This window comes from Myotis nattereri (genome assembly GCF_964212035.1).
Source record: "Myotis nattereri genome assembly, chromosome: 3".
Classification (NCBI taxonomy): Eukaryota; Metazoa; Chordata; class Mammalia; order Chiroptera; family Vespertilionidae; genus Myotis; species Myotis nattereri.
Window position 1 is genome coordinate 204426801 of NC_138077.1, and position 18723 is coordinate 204445523.

At 48.6% G+C, this 18723-nt stretch overlaps 1 protein-coding gene across 1 annotated transcript; it reads right to left on the reverse strand.

Annotated features, from left to right (window-relative positions):
- Positions 1-316: 316 nt before the first annotated feature.
- Positions 317-16171, reverse strand: PINK1 (PTEN induced kinase 1). Its single transcript, XM_081087077.1, has 8 exons — positions 15733-16171; positions 11622-11909; positions 8959-9059; positions 5700-5882; positions 4065-4228; positions 2823-2950; positions 2224-2460; positions 317-965 (listed from the first exon to the last, which is right to left on the reverse strand). The coding sequence occupies exons 1-8, from the start codon at positions 16126-16128 to the stop codon at positions 708-710; spliced, it is 1755 nt and encodes a 584-aa protein (XP_080943203.1). The 5' UTR covers positions 16129-16171; the 3' UTR covers positions 317-707.
- Positions 16172-18723: the final 2552 nt, after the last annotated feature.

Sequence of the window (18723 nt, forward strand, 5' to 3'; positions counted from 1 at the left end):
GGTCTGTGAAGACAGAACATGAGCGTAAGGTAGGGCTTTGTGGTCAGCAGTTAACACCTGAGTGTATCTTCTCACCTTTGTAGGCTAAGATCTTACCACAATTTTAGCGTCCATACACATAGGGGCCAAGTGATTAGTGCTTTTTTTTTGGAGTTAGGCCCTTTGGCTTCTTCTAGACCAGGGGGTTGGCAAACTATGGCCTATGGGCCAATCCAGCCTGCTGCCTATGTTTGTATGACCTGCAAGCAAAAAATAATTTTAAGAACCATTTAAAAACATAAAAAACAAGACTATTTAAGTGACACGTGAAATTCAGTGTCCATAAATAAAGCTTTACTACTGGCATGCGGCCACACCTGTTGTTTCCAAGTTTCAGACTGCTTTTGTGCCACAACAGCAGAGCTGAGTAGCTGCAGCAGCCTGGGTGTTTCCTGTGGGGCCCCTATAGGAAAAGTAAGAGAAATGTACGTAGACGCACCACAATCGCACAGCTAGAGTTAATAGCTACAGACCGTGAACCTCACTCAGCTTGTTCCTCCCATGTGCCAAACCAGATGCCTTCTTTTCCACTGACCAGCCCTCTCTGTGCCACCTTTTCTCCTGACTCTCCCCTCACACCTCAGACCCCCGCCCCCTTCAGCATTCACAGACCATCACGACATAGATGCTGCCAAGTTCTTTTAGTAATTCACCAGCTACAACAGCCTTCACGGGGCTGCCCTCCAGGAGTAGAGGAGGAGGGCTGCTTGGCACAGCGCCTCGTATTCCAGGTTGGCCAGAAATAACATCTTCATTTTTGTTTCCACACAGCTCTTCTCTGTAAGCCTGTCGGCCAGCAGAGTGGCTGCTGATTGTTGGAGGAGCCAGCCAATCATCTTGTCTAGTTTCAGATTCTTCAGGGCTAGAGTATGTTCACCCCAGAGGCTTAAATGAAGCACATTAGCAGCTACTCGGGCAGATGGTCTCTGCAACAGGAAGGGAAGCTGAGGCTTAGAACATCTGTAACAAAGTGTTCAGTCCACAACCCTCTTCGGTAAGGAATCCTCATTTCAGGTTCTTCCCTCCCCTGGTCCCAACCAAATTCTTCTCCGCCTGTCTCTCCCCTACCACACCTTTCACTTTCCTGACATATTGGCTGCTTTCTACCCATGCTCCAGGCTTTCCCATGTTTACAAGTTTGCCTGGGGGCAGTGTGCTCCCAGTGGGCCTCCCCATCACCGAGGGCCCACAAACTGCCTCCTGCTAGGAGCACTGTCTGGAGTTGTATCTCATAGTAACTGGTAGCAGAACGCATTACTACGACCATGACAGCACACTGTGCAAGATGGGAGGTAAGTGGAAGAACAGAATTTGAACCCTGGTCTGCCTCTGCCCTTTTCACTAAGCATGCCACCTGAACCAGACCTGCCACTCCAACCGTGTGGCCTCTCATGTGTTAGCCTTTAGATTCCTTATAGCAGTGGTCGGCAAACTCATTAGTCAACAGAGCCAATTATCAACAGTACAACGATTGAAATTTCTTTTGAGAGCCAAGTTTTTTAAACTTAAACTATATAGGTAGGTACACTGTTATTAACTTAACTAGGGTACTCCTAAGGCTCAGGAAGGGCCACACTCAAGGGGCCAAAGAGCCGCATGTGGCTCACGAGCCACGGTTTGCCGACCACGGCCTTATAGTAACTTCAAAATGTCCAGATCTGCTCTCATACATATCTTCACATCTATTGTCTCATTAGATCTCAGCCATTTCCATAAACTACATCTCCAACAGACATTTCTTAAAAATGCATCTTTCTCCCTCTGAGTAATGTAGCAACTAAAGCCAAGAGGAGCTGACTTGCTGGGATTCTAATTTGGTGCTAGTTCCCCTAGTCCATTCATACTGAACGCGACTTTGCTCTCCTGTCCTTGGTTTTTAATCTTTGTAAGGCAGGAGAGTGGTTGGTCACTACATCAGGGGTGGGGAACCTTTTATCTCCCAAAGGCCATTAGGATATTTATAACATCGTTCTCCGGCTACACACAATTACCTTAAAAACCAGCCTGCTATATTTATTTGGTCTAACATTTAATGAACTTGGCAGGGACAGTCCAAATGATTTTGCGAGCTGTATGCCCGTGGGGCAGATGTTCCTGACCCCTGCTCTAGTGCTTGCCCCACGCTGATCTTTACTCTGAGGTTTCTACCTGCAAATTCCCTGTAAAACCTGGGGATGGCCTCACCTTGCTGGCCTTCCGCTGCAGCAGTGATCTCACCAGCTGTCTCGCAGCTAGAGGCACCGACTCGGGCAGTGTAGGCAGCTGAGTCTCTTGGTAGCTTCGGCTTTCAAGGTAGACTCCACCCTCGCCGTAAAAAGGATTGGGGAGCCCGAAGATTTCATAGGCGAGTGCTCCCACTGCCCAGGCATCAGCCTTGCTGTAGTCAATCACCACTCTGGGGCCAGGGCAGGCCGTGGACACCTGCTCAGAAAGCAATGGATGAGCAATCATGTTGCTGGTTTTTCCAAGCTACTCATGCTCCTGCATGCCACCTGATTCATGGGCTAATCTGAACTCTGTCCTAAGGAACCTAGAATTTTAGTGAGTTGTAGCTCAGAACCAGAAGAATCTGTCTACGCTGTCGACTTTGTGCTGACAAAACATGCATCTCCCAGGAACATTGGGGAGATCCAGACTAAAGCAAAGTGGCAGGGAAGGGACTGGTGCCAAATCATGGGTCATGAAAGCTGGAGGAGCTGAGAAAAGGATGAGGCATGAAGTCTTGTTCTATCAGTGGAAACACCAGAGTTGCTGATGGCGCATGACATCTCAGCGGGACTCACCTCAGGAGCCATCAGGCAGCCGTTTCCGCCCCGATCCACATCCCAGCTGGTGAACGGCAACTGCAGGCCGATGCGTTCATCAGCCAGGCAGCAACCAAAATCCGAGATTACCAGCCAGGGGCAGCCGTCTGGGGAAGGGAGAGGGTAAGCAACTGCTTCTCCATCTTTCCTCTGAGAGGCCCTCCTAGGAACCTAATAAAGCCACCATCAAGACGTAGGGGAGAGGGGCTAACAGGGACTCAGGGTTGGTACAGGAGAGCAGAGAGCTCTCCAGAGAGCCAAATGGGAAGGCCAGCGACACAAATACAGAAATGCCTCTAGAAAATAAAGGCTCCCTGACAAAGCCCTCAAACAACTGGATAAAAGTTTGGATCAATCTAGGTTGGCTGGTGTTCTCAGTGGTTAGAGTGTTGGCCCATACACCTTTAAAGGGTGCCAGGTTCGATTTCTGGTCAAAGGCAACCAATTGATGTGTCTCTCTCACATCAATGTTTCTCTTTCTCTCTTCCCTCCCCTCTCTCTCTAAAAATCAGTGGGAAAAATATCCTCAAGTGAGGATTAACAGCAGAAAAGTTTGGATCAGTCTAAATAATGAAGTCATTGACCTGTCCCAAGGCTGAAGGACTGCTCATAATTAACAGATGGTGCTTGGCTTAAATGACCTCTAAGGGCCCTTATTTGAACCTGAAAACCCAAATCCAAACCTAAGAAACAGGTGCATTAGGAATTCGTTATTTGTAAAAGTATTCACACAGACTTCCTTTAAGAAGCCAGTTCCTCTAGTAATTTAACTGCATGTTTACTTATTTTAAATCTAGATCAAAAGTGATCAGATATATGAACTTCTTTACAGTATCCCAAACAATTAACCATCCACCTTCTATGTGAATGCTTCCAGTGATGGGAACTCATTATTTCCAGAGGCAACTGGGCTTATATTTGGACAGCTTTCAGTTTGAAAATTCTTTCTTATACTGAGCTAAAGTCACTACCTCTTTTACTTTAATCAAGAAAACTTCCATCACTAGGGTTGTTCTGTACATGGGCAACAGAAAGGAACTTGGGAATGTTAATCACTCCACAAATCCCATGGAGAACGAAAGCTTCCACTTTGAAGGACAGATTGCTCATGTCTTGTGTACAGAGCTAAATATAGATACAACTTATAATAGGACATAAAAACCAAAAAGGACCTATGTCCCCAGACCCCTGGAAAGCTCTGCGGTGTGGGCGGGCACCTACCTGCATCCAACTCCACAAGGATGTTGTCAGATTTTAGGTCCCTGTGTGCGACGCCCTGTTGAACCAGATGATCAACTCCTTCCAAGAGCTGCAACATCATCACAGTGGCGAGGCGGGGGCTTGGAGTGTTCTCTCGAAGGTACTGGCGCAGGGTACAGGGGTAGCTGGTGGAGAAGGTGACGGAATCTCTCTCATGCACTGACACTTGCTAGCATCTTACTTATTACTAGGATGATGGGCTTGCCTCTTTTATCTGGAGCTTTTTGATTTCTTTTTGCCCCAAGTATCCTTGGTTGCCACCCACTATCCTGAAATTAGGAAGAGCCAGGCCTCACATGTTAATAGTACAGATCTCATTTCCTTAAAATGTCCACGGCTGCAATGTTAAGGGGTGCAGAGGGGGAGAAGAACTGTGTATGTTAAAAAACAAACAGCCCTAGCTGGTTTGGTTCAGTGGATAGAGCGTCAGATTGCTGACTGAAGGGTCCCGGGTTCAATTCCAGTCAAGGGCACATGCCCAGGTTGCAGGCTCGATCCCCAGTAGGGAGCGTGCAGGAGGCAGCTAATCAATGCTTATTTCTCATCATTGATGTTTCTCTCCTTCTCCCTTCATCTCTGGGGGAAAAAAAAGTATATACACACACACACACACACACACACACACACAAAGAACAAAAACAGTTAAGGCAGCCACAGAGAAGGGACAACAGCCAAATGCACTAAAAGCACTAGGTGAACCCAGCCGTGTGGCTCAGTGACCTATGAAGAACCAGAATGGTTAGGTTCCTGGACAGGGCACATGCCCAGGTTGCAGGCTCGATCCCCAGTGTAGGGCATGTGGGAGGCAGCCGACCAATGAATTTTAACTCATCGTTGATGTTTCTCTCTCTCCCCCTCCCGCTCTAAAATCAATAAAAACACACATCTATACTAATAATAGAGGAATATGCAAATTACCTGGGATGCTGTCACAGTAACAACCAAACAGCAGGCTGCGTGGGGCAAGCAGGCCGGCTGGGGGGGGGGGGGGGGCAGTAAGGGGCAGTTAGGGGTCATCAGGCCAGCAGGCAGGTGAGCAGTTAGGAGCCAGCGGTCCCAATTGTGAGAGGGATATCTGACTGCCAGTTTAGGCCTGATCCTAAACCGGCAGTTGGACATCCCCCGAGGGGTCCTGGATTGGAGAGGGTGCAGGCTGGGCTGAGGGCCCGCCCCCCCGTGCACAAGTTTCGTACACCGGCCTCAAGTCTATAATAATAATAGCATAATATGCTAATTAGACCGGACATCCTTCCGGACAAAGCCGGGGCTGCAAGGGAAGCCCGGGTCCTGGGTGCCTGCCAGCAGCCGAAGGAAGCCCGGGTCCTGGGCGCCAAAGGGAAGCCAGTGCAAGCAGCCAGGGAAGGAAGGCCTACTCTCGAACGAATTTCATGCACTGGGCCTCTAGTATTTTAAATAAAAGCACAGGTGAAAAGTCTGTTCTAAATGAAGAGATTCTGTTCATGGAAACTTGCCCTTGGCATGGCCTTATCTCCCAAAGGATGAGGATCCTCTTCCCTGTGACCCTGGACTCCAGGTGCACAGAGGCAGGGAACAGCTCCCACTCACTCCAGGTCCTGCCATACTCCTGCCACTTACTTCTTCATAACGAGGAAAAGTGTCCGGCCGTGGCCCACGCCTTCGGGGTAAAGACGTGGGGGCAGCACATCTGGGTAGTCGACCAGGGCCCCTGGCAGCAGTGGGACTGACGATGTGAAGGCGCGGAAGACCCGGATGATGTTAGGGTGAGGAGCCAGTTGCTTCGGACCTCCCTTAGATTTTCTGTTTCAGTCAAAAGGGACAAATGTATGAGGCCAGTAACAGGTAACAAGAGTTGGAAAGATAATCTAAGGCCACAGTAAATACTGCCATTTATTCACCATTTATATCAAACATTTACTACAGATATGCTATGTTCCAGATGCAGAGCCTGGTGTTAGAGAAAAAAACCCATTAAGATGACGCATCACATCTGATGAGCCCAGAGAAAAGCCAGATCTTCTGCCCATCCATCCTTTCGTCCATCCATCATCCCATGTGGCAGATACAGGTTAAGAGCACCTGGAATCAGACTAGGTGCCTGAGTTTGGACTCCAGGTCTGCCACTGTACATCCTTGGCCAACTTACTTAACTTCTCTGGGCTCAGTCTCAAGTGCAGGGAAAAAAGTAGTAACATACCTCATGAGGTTGATAATACTTGTAAAGAAAGGACTAGAATCTCTGTGATTCCAAGTTCTTGCAATAACACTTGGTGTGGAGTATGAGCTCAATAAACCTTTGTTGAATGAATGAATGGATTCAGACAGTTGGGAGTAGAGCTGTCACCTGCCTGCCCTCCCCACCCTCTTTCTCCAGGAGCCTCACACTCACAGCCTCAACCAAAGACGACTGGACTAAGGGCAGTAAACCTGGACACATCTGAGATCCAAATGGCTGACAGGAAAAGGGAAGGGGCTAGGTAGAATCTCTCTGAGAGTACGAATGCAATGGAGCTGGTGAAAGGATGACATGAGATTTGCTTGGGCCACCGGAAGCCAAGGAGGTGTGCAAGCCAAAGGCAGGCAGGAACAGAAGAGCCAAGGGGTAAGAAATAAGGACACCGGGTGGCAGAGGAGAATGGAACAGAAGCCCACAGACATCACAGCTCAAGGCTGTCAGTGCCACATGGGAAGGCTCTGCCAGCTGGGACGGGAGTCCAGAGAGGAGTGTGGCTATGCTGGGGAGACATGTGCATGTGGGTGCTGGAGCAGGACAGGAGGCTGTGGGGAGGGCAGCCCAGTATAGCTAACTGCATGCAGAGGCAGAATAGTCATGGAGGAGCTTGGTGTCTTGGGGAGGGCAGTAGGAATGTAGTATGGTGGAGCATAGCCTGTAAATGGGACAAGATCAGAAATCAGGGGGGTGCTAGCCAATCTGGCTCAGTGGCTAGAGCATTGGCCTGTGGACTCAAGGGTCCCAGGTTCGATTCTGGTCAAGGGCACATGCCCAGGTTGTGGGCATGCAGGAGGCAGCAAATCAATGATTCTCATCACTGATGTTTCTATCTCCCTCTCTCTCCCCCTTTCTCTCTGAAATCAATACAAGTACATTTAAAAAAACAAAGAAATCATGGGGAGAGGGGTGGGAGAGGACAAAGGGAGAGAGGGGGAAGGAACATATGTAATAACTTTCAACAATAAATATTTTAAAAAAAGAGAAATCAGGTGGGAGAAGTAAAGAAGAGCAGGTGCAAAGGGCCAAATCTGAGGTCCCTAGATGAGCAAAGGCGCCGTAGAATACACCCAGGGTGCTCTCAGGGAAGAGTTTCTCCTGAGACCATGTTAGATGTCACCTGTACTTCAGTAACAGACCTTCGGCCATGTTCACCTAACCAGCAGACACTCAGTGAGCCGTGGGGGAACGCAGGAAACAAAACATGGAAGCCCTGGCCTCAGAGAGCATCGAACACAGCTGGAGAGCCTGGGGATAAGCAGACACACTCCTCTGTGATTTACGGTCGGATGGCAGTAACTGCGATGAAAAGAAACTAAGGCGCGGTGAAGGACAGAGTGGCCGGGACCATTTCAGAGAGAAGTCTGGGCAGGACTCTGCGGCAGGGACATCTTAGTGCTCACAGCACCGTGACAGCACCCTGCCAGCAGGCTGAAGCTGACACCACAATATTAGCCCCCAAAAGCAGCTGACATTCAGTGGTCCACATTTTCCTACACAGGAGTCAGGAGAGGAGAACAGTGCTGAGCCCACAGACCTGCCGGACCCTCAGTTATACTGGCGCCTTTCAAGCAATGCAAGAGGTTTTCCATGTACATTCCCTTAAATCCCTATTTCTACCTTCCTGCTTCTGACAGAACTAGACCGATAAATCAATCCTCTAGTACTGTGGTCGGCAAACAGGCTCGCGAGCCACATGTGGCTCTTTGACCCTTTGAGTGTGCCTCTTCCACAAAATACCACGTTAAACTTCCTGGCCCATGAGCAGAAGTTGGTTTTCGGCCTGGGCGAGTCTATTTTGAAGAAGTACTGTTGATATTTGGCTCTGTTGACTAATGAGTTTGCCGACCACTGCTCTAGTAAATCACTCAAAATGCAGCAGGCCCACCTCCTCCTGGTGGTCTATAAGTATTACAGTGAGCACAATTCCTGTTGTCACAGCTCAAACCTATGACACGGGACTTACAAGCCACCGTCCGCAAGGCAGCTGTCCACTGCTCCTACCTAAGGGCAATGCTCTTTTCCTACTGCTTTGCCGAGCTAAGGCCTAGTCATCCTTCAAAAGGCACCACGAACTGTCCCTTCAAGAGGCCTTTCTGAATGGCCCCACCCTTGCCACGCACACACCACCTCTGGGCTCCCTCTGCACCTGAGCATACACCATTCTAGAACTTACCACACCTGACCGCTCCTGACACATCTGGCTCCTGGGCCTCATGGAGAACTCTCGGGGAACAGGCCACTTTTTTTTTTTTTTTTAAATCTGTCAGCACCATTAGGTGCACTGCAGTTCTTAGAGGAATGAATGCTAACTCTGCTGGGGGCAGAGTTCAGTTGGTACAGATAGGTGGTGCTCCACTGGGCATTACTTAGGAAGAATCAGAAATCAGATCAATTTCCTACTTTTGAAATGGGCGTTTTGGGATGGCCCTCTCTCCTCACACCAGTGTGCATCAGCAGGTAATCTACAATCTTTCCCAAGTTAATTACCCACCAACCGAAAATCCATCATTAACTACATCATTCAGTAAGCATTTGCTATCATCTGCATGTTGTGTCAGATGCTGGGCTGAGTGCTGAGGACACAGATGATGGTTTTGCTCTCAAAGAACTCACAGCCAGTCTGGTGGGCAGATGGGTGCGTACCTGTAAGTGATGTCTCCATACTCCCCGGCCAAGGCCACTCGACTCGCTGGGACTAGCTCCTTGCTCATTGTTCTAAAAATGGCTTCGCTGGAGGAACCGGCCTGAAACAAAACCACAATGAATCCAGGGTTATACAGAACCAAGCGGAATGGCAAGTCCAACCTCTCCTTGTAATCCGGACCAGAACGGCTACTGCTTAGGATTGATTTTGACCTTTTTTCTTTTTTTAAAAATATATTTTATTGATTTTTTACAGAGAGGAAGGGAGAGAGATAGAGAGTTAGAAACATCCATGGGAGAGAAACATCGATCAGCCGCCTCCTGCACATCTCCCACTGGGGATGTGCCCGCAACCCAGGTACATGCTCTTGACCGGAATCGAACCTGGGACCCCTCAGTCCGCAGGCCGACGCTCTATCCACTGAGCCAAACCGGTTTCGGCGATTTTGACCTTTAAGATAAGCCCAGCCGGCATGGCTCAGTGGTTGAGCGTAGACCTATGAACCAGGAGGTCACGGTTTGATTCCTGGTCAGGGCATATGCCCAGATTGTGGGCTTGATCCCTAGTGGGGACTTGCGGGAGGAAGCCAATCAATGATTCTCTCTAATCATTGATGTTTTTATCTCCCTCTCCCTTCTTCTCTGAAATCAATAAAAATATGGTTTTTTATTGAGCTTTCTTTCCATTGATAAAGCTTCATTTTTGAAGTGTTGAAGCTGTTGCTCCCATTAAACTGTGGCAAGAAAGGAGACTAAGGTTATTACAAACTTAGTTCTATGTTTTATAAGCACTTTGTTTTGTCTCTGCAAGGAAATACCAGTCATTTGCCATGAAATACAGATGTTTCTACCAACATGATATGTTTTGACTGAAGCAGCATTATGCTTTGGGCAGTATTACAAAATAGCTGGCAAGTGCTTTCTGTATTTAAATATTGTAAAAAGAAAAGTTATAATTGTAAAAAAGCAGAAATTTCGTTGCATTTTTTAAAATGTTGCAGTCAATGTATGTTTGGTCAATGTTTCCACAGTATTTATTAAAACATACTTTTTCTCTCTCCTTCAAATAAAAAAGTAACCATGTCTTTGTTGAAAAAAATAAAAATATGTGTTTTTTGGGGGGGTGAAAAAAAAAAGATAAGCCAACCTTTCGAAGTGGCAAGCCAAGGTTAGTCCCTCCTGAGAGATAGGGCGGAGGTGTCATCCATGCCAACTCAGACGATGCTTCCCTCAATTCTTGGCAGTTCAGATGCCAGGGCAGGAAGAGAGATCAGGATGGTCAGGGCATGGGACCCTTCTTCCTGCCACAGATGTCTCTGGTAACAAGCAGACCTAGCCTCTCGGCTCCCTGCAGCAGACAGGTCAAGCCTGACCAGCCCACTCTAGGTAAGGTTGTGCTGAATCACAGAACAGCTTTCCCATCTCCCAGTAAGAAACAAACAACCAACAATACCAAAGAGGAAGAAAATGACATTATTCACCTCTTTTCACTATGAACAGCTCTCAGTACCCAAGAAACTTGAGCATCAAGAATAGCCTGTAGGCCGAAACCGGTTTGGCTCAGTGGATAGAGCGTTGGCCTGTGGACTGAGGGGTCCCAGGTTCGATTCCAGTCAAGGGCATGTACCTGGGCTGTGGGCACATCCCCAGTGGAAGATGTGCAGGAGGCGGCTGATCGATGTTTCTCTCCCATTGATGTTTCTAACTATCTCTCTCCCTTCCTCTCTGTAAAAAATCAATAAAATATATTAAAAAAAAAAAAAGAAAGAAAAAAAAAGAATATCCTGTAAGAATCAAGTCTTTTAGGTTTTCTGAATGCAAGAGCTCTCATGCCCCAACCAGTGAAAGTTTGACGCTTCCACTGGATGTTTTATAGGCAAAGGGTTCAGATGCTTGTTAGCTATTAACCCAGCTTGGAAGGGCAACAGTCTAATAACTTTCCTTCCCCAAATCAAAATAAGAAACTGCACTTCAGGGTCCAGCATGAGCTCATGGCTGTTTTTCATCTTAGACTCGGATGTATGCTCTGGGCAGGAGAAAGAACATCAGGTCTTGATGAATTTTCTAAGCCAGCCTATGCAATGGCAAGGTAAAGAAATTACTCTCAACAGACAAAAATCTTTGTTTCTGTGGGGGGAATAAACTCAACATCCCAACACCTGGAGTCCTCCCAGAATCAACAGCAGGGAGGTGACAAGCAAGCCTCTGGTCTGGAGGTAAGGTGGAGGGTGAGGTTGGAGATAAGGAGTGTGGCTCCTCCTCTCCAGTGAGGCAGGTCGTGGGAAGGAGAAAAGATGGTGGTAACTGCAGTCCTGAAATGAACTAACTGATCAGCCAGGACTGCCAGGTGAGAAACCAATGGTTAGGCACTTGTTACTCAAACTTTGTTTCAAAACCAGCGGCACGGGTGTCACCTGGGAGCTTACTAAAGGCAGAATCTCAGGCCCACCCCAGACCTGATCAGAATCTGTCAATCCAGGTGATTCGTGGACATACTACGTTTTGAGACACACGGCTTCACACTCCTGTGTGAGAGGTGAAGAAGCCTGACTACATAAGCACCTGGACTGTGGAGAATCTGGCTTTTCCTATCTACTTCCTGGGAAAAAGCATCATCAGGTCCCCCGAGATTGGCACTCTGAAGATGGAAGGCCCACTCTTACCCGGATGTTCCACATCATCTTGATGGCTAAGGGGAAAGCAGGGGGCTGCGGAGCTCGCGCCTCCTCTTCTCCTGGTGGGATGACATCTGGGGCTCTCCCTGGAAGAAGCCGGATGCTCTTTGCCACCTCCAGGTTCCGGGGCAACACAGGCGTGGTGGCTTCATACACAGCAGCGCTGCAGCCCTTGCCAATGAACTGCCCGATCAGATACTCCTCCAGCTGGAAGCCCTGCCAGCGCCTCGTGTCCAGTGGGTCAGGGAGCAGCTTGCTTTTCTGGGTAAAAACGGTCTGCGAGGAAAGACACACTGTGAGAGAGGGAACTAGTAAGGCTACGTAATGGGAAATGGGGGAGGGGAAGGATAGCGGGGCCAGGTCTCCGAGTACCAGACTGGCAGCTAGTACAAACACAACCAAAGCAGGTTTCACTGCTCAGCCTGGGCTCAGGCTATCCTGCCTTCCTCATTACTCAGAATAATTTTCCTCACACTCAGTCGCTTCACTGCATCGGAGACAACCCAACACTGAACATCATCCGTTAAGAGGTCAGAACTTCCAATTTCTGCAGGTGACACATGCCACTCCTTTGCTGCCTGTCAAGCCCCAGCACATTGTTGGAGGTTTCTGGTGATGGAGACAGCTCTCTCTGCAAAGGCCTTGGCAGGCAGCTAGTGGATGGTTGCCAGGAGCTGTAGATGGGCAGGAGTATGTGGTCAACAGCACCCCTCCACTTGTGAATGACCTCAGGTCACTTTTGCAGACAAGGGGTAAAATCAGGAGGATCCCTGGAGCTGAGTCATTAAATCCTCTACCTTTTAGGAATCTGGTGGACTCACTCTGTTTTCAGAAAGGAAACAAAAATATAATAATTCTGATGGAAACAGATGGAAATACAGGTGCTGGTGGGGATGCACTCCCCCAAATCAGGGTCCTTCCGTACTTCAGGCAGGTGACATCATTCAAAGTCACCCAAGCTTCACCTCAAATCCTATCTGATCTGCTGATCCCTTCCGTTCCGTGGTTAGTTACCCACCTCTAGACTTTCCTACTCTCACATCATCCCTTCACCTGCTTCTGAGCCAGATCGAACTACACTGCTTTCAATGTCACTCTCTCTTCTGTTCAAAAACCTAGCCAGTAGGTGACCCAGGACCTTGTCCTGGTACTTCGTGTATCTGAAAACTGTTTCACCGGCTGTCTATGCACCACCCATATTTATCTTCCATATGCCTCTCTCGGAACCTTTGCTCACACTGCCCCCCTCCCCTTCTATTTCTATTGTATTATTTTGCCTGGCTCTTCTCTACTCTTCCATCAAGTCCCAACTCAATCACTTCCTCCCAGTACAACTAGCCCTGACAAACCAGCCCACAGCAACCGTTCCTTCTGGAGGAGTCCCAAAGCTCTGAGTGTCTGTAACTAATACACCTTGCACCATAAGTTCTGCCTAAAAAAAAAAAAAGGAAGTCTATCTGGTCTTGTCAACTCAATTCTACTCCATGGAGCAGAAGCAATATTTTGTGGAGTAATCCTTTATCAAGTATCTGTTCAAGTCCCTGCTTTCAATTCTTTTGTGTGTACACCAGAAAGAATTGCTGGGTCATATGATAATTCTATTTTTATTTTTGGGGGGAGCTGCCATGCTGTTTTCCATAGCAGCTACTCATGTACCTGTTTTTGTACAAATGTTAAGTTTTCATTTCTCTGGGTAAATGCCCAAGACTGCAATGGCTAGGTCATACGGTAATGCATGTTTTTTTTTGTATTTGTTTTCTTTTGAGAGAAACTGCTGTTTTCCAGAGTGTTTGTACCATTTTATATTCTCGCCAGCAGCCCAGCTTCTCTGCATCCTCACCAGCATTTGGTACTATTAGTATTTTTTATTTTAGCTGTTCTAATAAGTATGCAGTGATGGCACATGGTGTTTTCAACCTGCATTTCCCTAATGGCTAGTGGTCTTGAACATCTTTTCATATGCATATTTAACATCTGTATCTCCTCTTGGTGAAATATGCATGCATGTCTTTTGCCTATTTTGTAACCGAATTTCCCCTTCATATGCCTCCATCTAAATGGAGTAGCCACTATTCTACTGTGACACCATATGGAATTTTAGTATTAGAGATGCCAGATCTGGTCATTTTTTTCCCCAAAAAGAAATCAAACACCTGAATTTTAAAAACTGTCAACTAATTAAAAATTTTAAGTGAAGTGTGAGAAAAGGACGTGTAGATGGTAAGCTTAGAAGGATCGAGCTCCTCAGTTAAGAAAAGTCTCCGTTGTAACCGATTTGGCTCAGTGGATAGAGCGTCGGCCTGCGGACTGAGGGGTCCCAGGTTCGATTCCGGTCAAGGGCATGTACCTTGGTTGCGGGCACATCCCCAGTGGCAGGTGTGCAGGAGGCAGCTGATCGATGTTTCTCTCTCATCGATGTTTCTAGCTCTCTGTCCCTCTCCCTTCCTCTCTGTAAAAAAATCAATAAAAAATATATATATAAAAAGAAAAGCCTCCATAATTTTAAGCAAGATTATCAAGTTTCCCACCTTGACTCCTGCCAGTTAAGCAATAGCAAAAGGCAAGGACAGTAGCAGGGAACTAGGTCAGATGTCACCTGTCATCCCAAACTAGCCAGAGCTCAAACATGAGACACTCCAGTGCTGAGTAATAAGAACTGGGCTGGGAACCAGGAAACGGGAGAGACACTGTGGTCCTTAACCAGCTGTGTCCTTGGGCAAGTCACTCATCTCCCCGCCCCTCAGCCCTCCACTGTAAACTGCAGAGGCAGTACCAACTCAGTCTGTAATCCAAACCCCAGGCAGAAGACGGACTCCCTGGAAGAGGGAGTTCTGCCAGCAGATGACCTTCACACTTGAATGGCCACGATGGCTCTTTCCTGGGTCTGCCTGCCTACCCTTAAGGTTTTGGATTTGCCAGTTTCCAGAACTGCAGAGCCAATTCCTTAAAATAAATCTTTTTCTATAAACATATCCTATTGGTTCTATTTCTCTGGAGAACCCTGACTTATATGGATTTTAGTAGCGTAGAAACAGAGGTCTCTGAACTATTTTAAGTAATTTTTAAAAGCCTAAGAGCCCGGCTGGTGTGGTTCAGTGCTGGAGCCATGATCCATGAACCAGGAGGTCATGGTTCAATTTCTGGTCAGGGCACATGCCCAGGTTGCAGGCTCCCTGGGAGGGGTGGGGGGCGTGTGAGCAGGAGGCAGCCCATCAATGATTCTCTCTCATCATTGATGTTTCTCTCTCCCTTCCTCTCTCAAATCAATAAAAATATATTCCAAAAATAAATAACCTAACCCCCCCTACATAGCCACTCACTCTAGACAACTCCATTCAGGTTAACTAAAACCGCCTGGTGTGATGTCTTCTCTGGCTGCTCATGATTTTCCTTTGGCTTCAGCTGTGCCACTCCTTGTCTGGCTAACGTGGAGGCAGCCGGGCTCAGGGCTCGGGCACGGGCACGGGCACGGGCTGCGGAGACCCAGACTCTGGGCACCCCTCTTCACTGGCTGCCTGAGTTCAAACAAGTTATTTTGCCTGAGAACGTTTCCTTCTCCATAAATTGGGGACGACAACTACCTCAGGGACAGAATGTTATGACTTGTCATGAAATTTTTAAAAACTGACACAAAGCTATGAGCAATGGTGCAACAGAACGTATAATTAGCAGCCTTTCTTCCAAAACATGATGCTTGAGGAAGGGGACACAGTAAAACAAAAGTGGGGTGCTGTCCCCACACCAGAGCCCAGTAACGCTGGAATGGAGCCTTATGTGGTGATTTGCAAGGAATGTCCCAGTCTGAGGAGGGAGGATAAATCTTGCCTAATTCAGGGCTTCGGTCACTAAACGCCCCTGGCCCCGCCCCCCCCCCCCCCCAGCCCTCCTGGCTCCGTCCCCACCAGCGCCCGCCCCGCCCCTCCTGGCCCCGCCCCCGCCCCCACCAGCCCCCCTCCTGGCCCCGCCCCCCCCACCAGCGCCCCTCCTGGCCCCGCCCCCACCACCACCAGCGCCCCTCCCGGCCCCGCCCCCACCAGCTGAAATCCGCTCCGAGCCTAACTGCGGGCCCCGCCCCGCCCCGTCCCCTGCGGGCGCTCACCTGGATCTCCTGACAAGCCGAGGCCGCCCGCCGGCCCTCCGCCTGCTTCTCCTCAACCAGGCCCAGCCCCAGCCCGAAAGCCAAAAAGACGGCCCGGCCGCAAGGGCCCGCGCCGCCCCGGGCCCGCACGACGAACTGCCGCTGGAGCCGCGCCGCCAGCCCCGCCACCGACTGGCGGAAGAAGCGGTAGCGGTCGGGCAGCCTGAGCCCGAGCCTGCGCGGCTCCGCGCCCGGTCCCGCGACCTGGCCCGGGCGCTCTCCGCGACCCCGGGCCGCCGCGGGACCCGGCCACTCAGGCCGTCCCCAGCCGTAGGTCGGGCCAGGTTTGGCCGTGAAGCGAAGCAGCAGCGCTCGACCCAGCTGCAGGCCCCGGCCCAGCGCCTGTCGCACCGCCATGGTAGGGAAGTAGGCGTGCGGCACGCGAGTCACAACAACAGCAAACTTCGGGGGCGGCGCCTCTGCGCAGGCGCGTGCGCGTGCAGGGGGCGTCGAGGGGCGGGGTCACGGGTCTGGCAGTTCCAGCGCTGAACGCGCGAGGGCGCTGTGTGCGAACCTGGCGCTGGATGGTTTCTTGCCCTTTTGCACGTTAGACCCGGTGTGGTGGTGGTGCATGCCAGGCGGGTCCTGAAAGAACATTGCTGGCCCAGGGAATCTGGAGTATCACCCACCAGACTCTTTACTACTGTTAATTTATTTAATCTTCCCACCAAGGAGATGGGAATATTATTTTTATAGATAAGGAAACAGGCATTTAATGGGCAGTGACAGTCAGCAGTCACAGTGTCAGAGCTGAGGTTAAAGTTCATGTTGCCTTGCCTACTGAGTCCTTCCCCTCCCCGATGCCCTTAGACGCCTCTCTATAAGCCCGCAGCCCTTGCTAGTTTCTTAGGACCCCAAGAGAACTATCACCCAAAGGCCACATATTTCAGATGAGTGAGCTGAGTCCCCAAGATGTGGGGGGACTTACCAGAGTGATACAGCTTGTTAGCGGAGCATCCCTGTTACCCAAACCAGCTGTTAGGAGTGGCTGATAAAGGGATTCGTTTTCTTTTTTCTTTCTTTTTTTAATGGGAATTTTCAAGCCTACATAAAAATAGAATAGTACAGTGAACTCCATGTACCCATTAACCAGCTTCAACAGTTATCAATAAATGGTCATTATTTATTCACCTATACTGTTAAAAAAAAAACAAAAAAACGCCGAAACCGGTTTGGCTCAGTGGATAGAGCGTCGGCCTGCGGACTGAAGGGTCCTGGGTTCGATTCCGGTCAAGGGCATGTACCTGGGTTGCGGGCATATCCCCAGTGGGGGATGTGCAGGAGGCAGCTGATCGATGTTTCTCTCTCATCGATGTTTCTAACTTTCTATCTCTCTCCCTTTCTCTCTGTAAAAAATCAATAAAATATATTTAAAAAAAAAACAACAAAAAAACCACACAGGCTCAAAATGGCAACACTCCTGCTAAAAACCCATGATACCAAACCCAGATTTAATACCCGATCTAATTGCAGTTTCAACCTCTCCCAGAAACAACCAGCATGGAATTTTCTGGTCAATAATCTGTTACTTAGGCCCTCTCCATCTCCCATAGAAAAAGAGGTGTTGTGAGCAAGGGAGCATCTCTGAAAGGAGTCACTCACACACGTTTGTGTCTTTCCACAATGCCAGTTTTATTAGGGGAGACCCCACTAAGCCAACAGTCTCACGCAGGTTACACGCAGAAGAGGGGGAGCTTACCTGACAGGAACCAGCAGACGGAGCATCTGGTGGGAAGTCCCGCGTTCTCAGGTGGAGAGGTGGTGTCGGGCTCAAGCCAGGTGGCTACAGTGGCAGCGTGAGTCTGGTGGCGTGGAAGTCCAGCAGGGCTTCGAGGGTGACCCATCGTACAGCCCAAATTCCTAACTAAAAGAGAGTCACGGGCCTGGCCGTCATGGCTCGGTGGTTGAGCGCCGACCTATGAACCAGGTCACAGTTTGATACCTGGTAGGGGAACATGCCCAGGTTGCAGGTTCAATCCCCAGTGTGGGGCGTGCAGGAGGTAGCCGATCAATGAAATCTCTCTTATCATTGATGTTTCTATCTCTTTCTACTTCTCCCTTCCACTATGAAATTAGTAAAAAAATATTTATAAATAAAAATAAAAGAGAGTCATGGTAGGTAGTCCCTTCCTAGGCCTGTAGCTTCCTTGACAAAGGTTAATCTCTACCTTAAGTGAGCCTGTCTATTGTCTTTTTGCATCTAGGATAACATGCCTTTGAAATATCAGAGTAATCTCCTTTTTCAGACCCTCAGGGCATAACCAGTGCACCAGAGCAGAGACCACAGACTCCTCATTGTTACTCTTGTTCCCCGCATACCATCTCCATGTGCTCTAAATATTAATTATTAGCTATCCTGTACCCACCAATGTAAAAGAAGTATGTGTCTCTCCATTTTGCTTTTTATCCAATCACAGAGTTTCCCTCCCCCGTTTTGCTTCCTCCTGCCTCCTTAATCTACCACCAATGGATTTCATGTAACCCTTCTATATCTCCTCTTTTTATTTTAATGTATAAAAATAAGCTATAGCCCTAGCCAGTTTGGCTCAGTGGATTGAGCGTCGGCCTGCAGACTGAAGGGTCCAGGGTTTGATTCCAGTCAAGGGCACATGCCTGGGTTGTGGGCTCAATCCCCAGTAGGGGGTGTGCAGGAGGCAGCCGATCTATGATTCTCTCTCATCATTGATGTTTCTATCTCTCTCTCCCTCTCCCTTCCTTTCTGAAATCAATAAAAATATATATTTAAAAAAAATAAAATAAAATAAGCTGCAAAACTGCCATTTTCCAGAGCATTTTCTCAATCCATTGGTATTTTTCTTCCTGGCAATTGTCATTAGTTTGGCTCAAATAAACTCATAAAAATTCTAAATAGGTTTGGATGTTTCTTATGTGGACACAGAGGCACATGGAAATCAGATACTAATTTTCTTTATTGATCTCAGAAAATTTTAA